At 42.3% G+C, this 4385-nt stretch overlaps 1 protein-coding gene across 1 annotated transcript in view; it reads left to right on the plus strand.

Annotated features, from left to right (window-relative positions):
- CAPN9 (calpain 9) overlaps positions 1-3319 on the plus strand; it is a 48576-nt gene extending 45257 nt beyond the window's left edge. Inside the window, exons 18-20 of the mRNA XM_006016979.2 lie at positions 919-1035; positions 2159-2217; positions 3242-3319. Coding sequence (XP_006017041.1) covers positions 919-1035; positions 2159-2217; positions 3242-3268 — 203 coding nt within the window. The 3' untranslated portion in view covers positions 3269-3319. The remainder of the gene's footprint in view (positions 1-918; positions 1036-2158; positions 2218-3241) is intronic.
- The last annotated feature ends 1066 nt before the right edge of the window (positions 3320-4385 follow it).

Below are 4385 nucleotides of genomic sequence, written 5' to 3' on the forward strand. Positions count from 1 at the left end.
GGGGGGGGGGCCTTAAAACATGCTGTTGCAGAGATCACCTCTACTAGAAGGCTGGATGAGAGGAAAATAAACTATATACATGGATTTGCGTTTTACTTTGCATTTGTTAAAAGAATCCAGTTTTGCAAAAGTTCCTCGAAACTTCATGGAGGCAGAATATTCTTTCTATGAATGAACAATGCATGGAGTGAAAACATCAACAAGTCAACAGTTTCTCATTTCAGAATCCAATATTTATTTCAGATGAAAATTGTTTTGCTATTAGTTCAGTTTCTGCTGGAGGCAGATTTTTCAACTAATATCTAGGCCAGAGGTTGACAAAATACAGCTGGCACACAAAGCCACAGGATCCAGCCAGCAGAGCTGGAGCATTTTGCCTGTACCCATGCCCACACCAGGGCCAGGTAGCAAACACCTGTGCCAGAGCTGGGCAGTGAGCAGTTGGGCTCCTGCCACTGCTGCTTCTCTCCACCCTCTTCCTGCTGGCTATGGCATGGGCACAGCTTTCAGCTGGTAGGGAGCTGTCCTGGGCAGCTTCCTGTTGTGCTTGTGTAGCAGCTGGAAGGTGAGGCTGAAGGGGGTGTGGGGAAAAGTGTCAGTAGCACGGACACAGTTTGTAGCTGCCCAGTTCTAGTGCAGCTCCTCACCAGCTGGAAGCTGTGTTCACACCGCAGCTGGACAGTGGGGCTGGGAGAAGTGGTGGCAGCACGGGCACAGCTCCTGGATGACTGGCCTCACTGCAGGGGTAGGGGGCTACCAAAGCCACCTAGTCCTCCTCAAACTGGAGCTGGGTTGCTCTATTTCATAGTTTATAAAGGTTCTCAGCCTCTGATCTACAACATTTATTAAAGATTCATAGATTTCCTTTCAGGTCTACTAAGTTGCTTACTGTGCATGTGCGTTTGTATACATATACAGGCTTTCAACTCAATAATTACCTGCTGCAGCTGATTGTCCTGAGATATTCTGATGAACAGTTCCAGATTGATTTTGACGATTTCCTAAACTGCTTAATTCGCTTAGAGAATGCAAGCCGTGAGTATCCATTTCTGCTGCAATTGTTTGTTCCCATTAAACATCATTTCAGTGGAGTCTCCAGTGTAATATTTGAAATCAACTATGTAGTTTTAATTGCTTTCCTGTCAAACAAGGGCTGTGTTTATTATTTGCTTTTGGAACAGTTCCCCTCCCATGAAATAAAAACACATCCTGCTGCTAATGGAAAAAAAATATCTCATTGTAAATGGATCCTATGCCTCACAGCTAGCTGGAAAGCATGGGAAACACAGTGGCAAAATGTCTGTTACGTCCCCTCCAAAATTTGGTCCGCTGGTGGATAACAGTTTGTGGCTGCTCTCAGTTAGTAGAATAATCCATCCAGTGGAAAAGGTTTCCACTGTGATCTTGAAGGATGCCAGCTTAAATGCTTCTGGTGACCCAGCTGTAAGACACATGCTGGTGCTCACATCATATGTCTTTTAAACATTTTTTTTGCTTTTGTCTGAAGATATATAAGCTATAATAGAATTATGAATTCTGTTTCTCAGTTCTGGTGGGGGTGATCATTTTCCTTATGAATAAAACCTGTTAAGAAGGGTGTGTAAACCAGTTTGGGTAAACTGAGAAGTGATCCTCAACTGGGCTTAAATCTCAAACCAAATCCAACCCCTTTATTAGGAGCAAAGACAATTTAGTTAACTTTCTTAAACATTTTTATTTTTAAATTTGTTTGCTTCATTTGCTTCCTGGTTCCAGCCTGCAAAGGAAAAGAAGAGTCAAATACTGAAAGGGCAGTGGGGGAAAGCAGAGGAGAGAGAAAAAGAGAGAGACAGTTATTTTTACTGTATTGCCACCATAATTTTTCCAAATCAAGGAACGCAGGTAGCCAGGATAAAGTGCAGACAAGTTCCCAAACGTGGTTGCTTACCATACCCAAACCACCAACTCTTGGTCAAATGCCAAAATCTTTGCTCAGGCAAGAAATCTCAGGAAGTCAACAGGAGTTTTGCTTAGTAAGGGTTCACCACTCATATATAATAAGCCTGGACAGAATGCCAAATCCTCCCTCTCTGGGGAACAGCTGCAGATAAAGTGTGATATGGAAACCTTATGCCTATGAATATGGATGAAGTATATTATGTTCTGAACTTTATTTCAGGGGTATTCCAGGAACTAAGCATGAAAAACAAGGAAGTCGTTAACCTGAACATAAGTGAGGTATGGTCTTTACTTCACTGGAAACTAAAATAGTGGAATGTTTATGGACTAAATGGGAGTTTGTTTCCAACTCTAACTGGGCCAAGATTTTACCCTTGTTGCATTAATCCTTTCTCCTCTGTGCTGATTGCTCACAGTTTTGCTCCATTTCACATTCAATGCTACCCTTCTTTCTTCCTGGGTTCAGTGTAGCTGCTCAGAGTAGATTGCCTCCTGTTTCTCTCCAAATCACTGAGTATCCATGACAACCTTTTACTGTGGTCTGCACCTGATGGGCAGCCAGCATGCCATGCCAGTGGCTTCACATGCTAATCAGCATCTTTTCGTTGATTTTTCAATCCAAGCATAAAATGAGAGGCAACAGGTGGGTGCAAGGGACAGATGCAGTGAACACCAGGAAACATTGTCACCACCTAGCTCAGCAGTCCTTAGTGTTTCAGGGCTTGCAACCTTGTTTCCAGTGTGAGCCCAGCTTTTCCAAATGAATTTCCATGCTGTTCAGGACCTCACTGAGGATGGTGACCTCTACTTTGTGACCTGATACTCTGACACTTGGAAATTCATTTAAATAAAGGTGCTTAAACTGAACAACCTTATGTGAAGGAGGTGCCTGGTTTCCAGGTTCTATCCCTAGTATTGGGAATTGTTACATTCTTTCAATTTTTTGCCACCCCAAGACTTCCTTTCTTATAATACCTGGCCTAATTTTGTTGTCTTTTATGCCCCCTCAGAATGATTTCAGTTAAGTAAGTTGAGTTACTTCGCCTTTTGACTTGTGTAGGTGCAGGAAGAACGTGTCCTCTTGTCTTGTCTGCTAGCCATGAATAGGTGCTGGACTCTCATCGTCATGTCTAATGAAAATACCTCTCGGCTGCAGCTAGGCCCAGGCACTCCCACTTTGGAACAGGCATCAGAAGGCACTGATTCAAAACAAGATAGAGCTGTACAGGCCTCTCTTTTTTTCTTGCTTAATGTCAGTAACTGAGCTTATTGATCTTAATATCTGGTCTTTTCTCTATACTAGTTTATCAGCCTGGCAATGAACATTTGAAGATATCCAGACTGGACTTCAGGAGTCTCTCAGGATGGTGCCCAGAGAGCCACATTCACCTTCAGTATAAATGTATATAAGAACTTTGGTGCCAAGGGAATGCTTATACTTCCCAGCCCCTCTCATCTTTGCCCCTATCACATTAATGAAAAAGATCTTTAAGGAATGGAATTTGTTCTATTTTTATAAAGATAAGTTTGAGATTTGCTGCTGTGTACTCAGGGATGTATTGGAATGAGACACTTTGCTCATTTCAAGGAAGCTGAAACTGACAGTCTTACAAGACGAAGGCCTTTTATAAATACAATTCTTTTAGTCCCCATTTACTAGTAGCAGGAAAACCCAGCCATTAAAAGTCTTCATTGTTGCTTAACTACCAATTAGCAAATGCTCGTTAAGGTATATGTTGGATAAAACGTTGTTACAGCCAGACCAACACTGAAGAGAGTCTTGCAAACTAGTGGAGTTACAGATGGGCATCTACTCTTAAATACTTCTAGAGGGGTGGTCCTGATTCTGGCTTGCTCAGAACAATATTTGACCCAAAGCCTGGCCTTGTTTACAAATCCTGATGAGAAACAAGAGCTTTCCTTTTACTTTACTTTCTTCCCCTAATACCAGCCTAGTCAAGTTGTAACCCACAAGCCAACCATGTTTTGCAGAGTAATGCAGTAATTGGCTGCCTTCGTTTTCAGTAGGAGTGCATGGTCTTTTGAGATGCCTGGTCCCAGCATACATCTTGAGTAGCTAGAACCTGTTTCCACATAGACCACTCCTCTGTAGTGAAAAGGAGTGGCTTCAGACTGTGGCATTTTATGCAGATTATCTCCAATCAATATTAAGTGCCTGTACCTTCCCTCAGTTTTGTGTTTAAGCCAGATCCTGCTCAAGTACAGGATGTGCTATTCTTAAATAATTCCAGACAAGTGCCTACCCAGAAATCAAAGGCCTTACAGGTCTTTATATGTTAGTTCTGGCTTGTTCCCTAGAGCAAATGTACAACCTGTGTCTGCTTTGCAATAAATCATGTGTGCTGGGGTTGTTTTCTAAATCATTTTTTACAACAAATGCAACAGCTGTTTGAGCAGTTTCTTATCTTGTAATGTCCAAGTCCTGT

The sequence above is a fragment of the Alligator sinensis genome, unplaced genomic scaffold (genome assembly GCF_000455745.1).
Source record: "Alligator sinensis unplaced genomic scaffold, ASM45574v1 scaffold448_1, whole genome shotgun sequence".
Lineage (NCBI taxonomy): Eukaryota > Metazoa > Chordata > Crocodylia > Alligatoridae > Alligator > Alligator sinensis.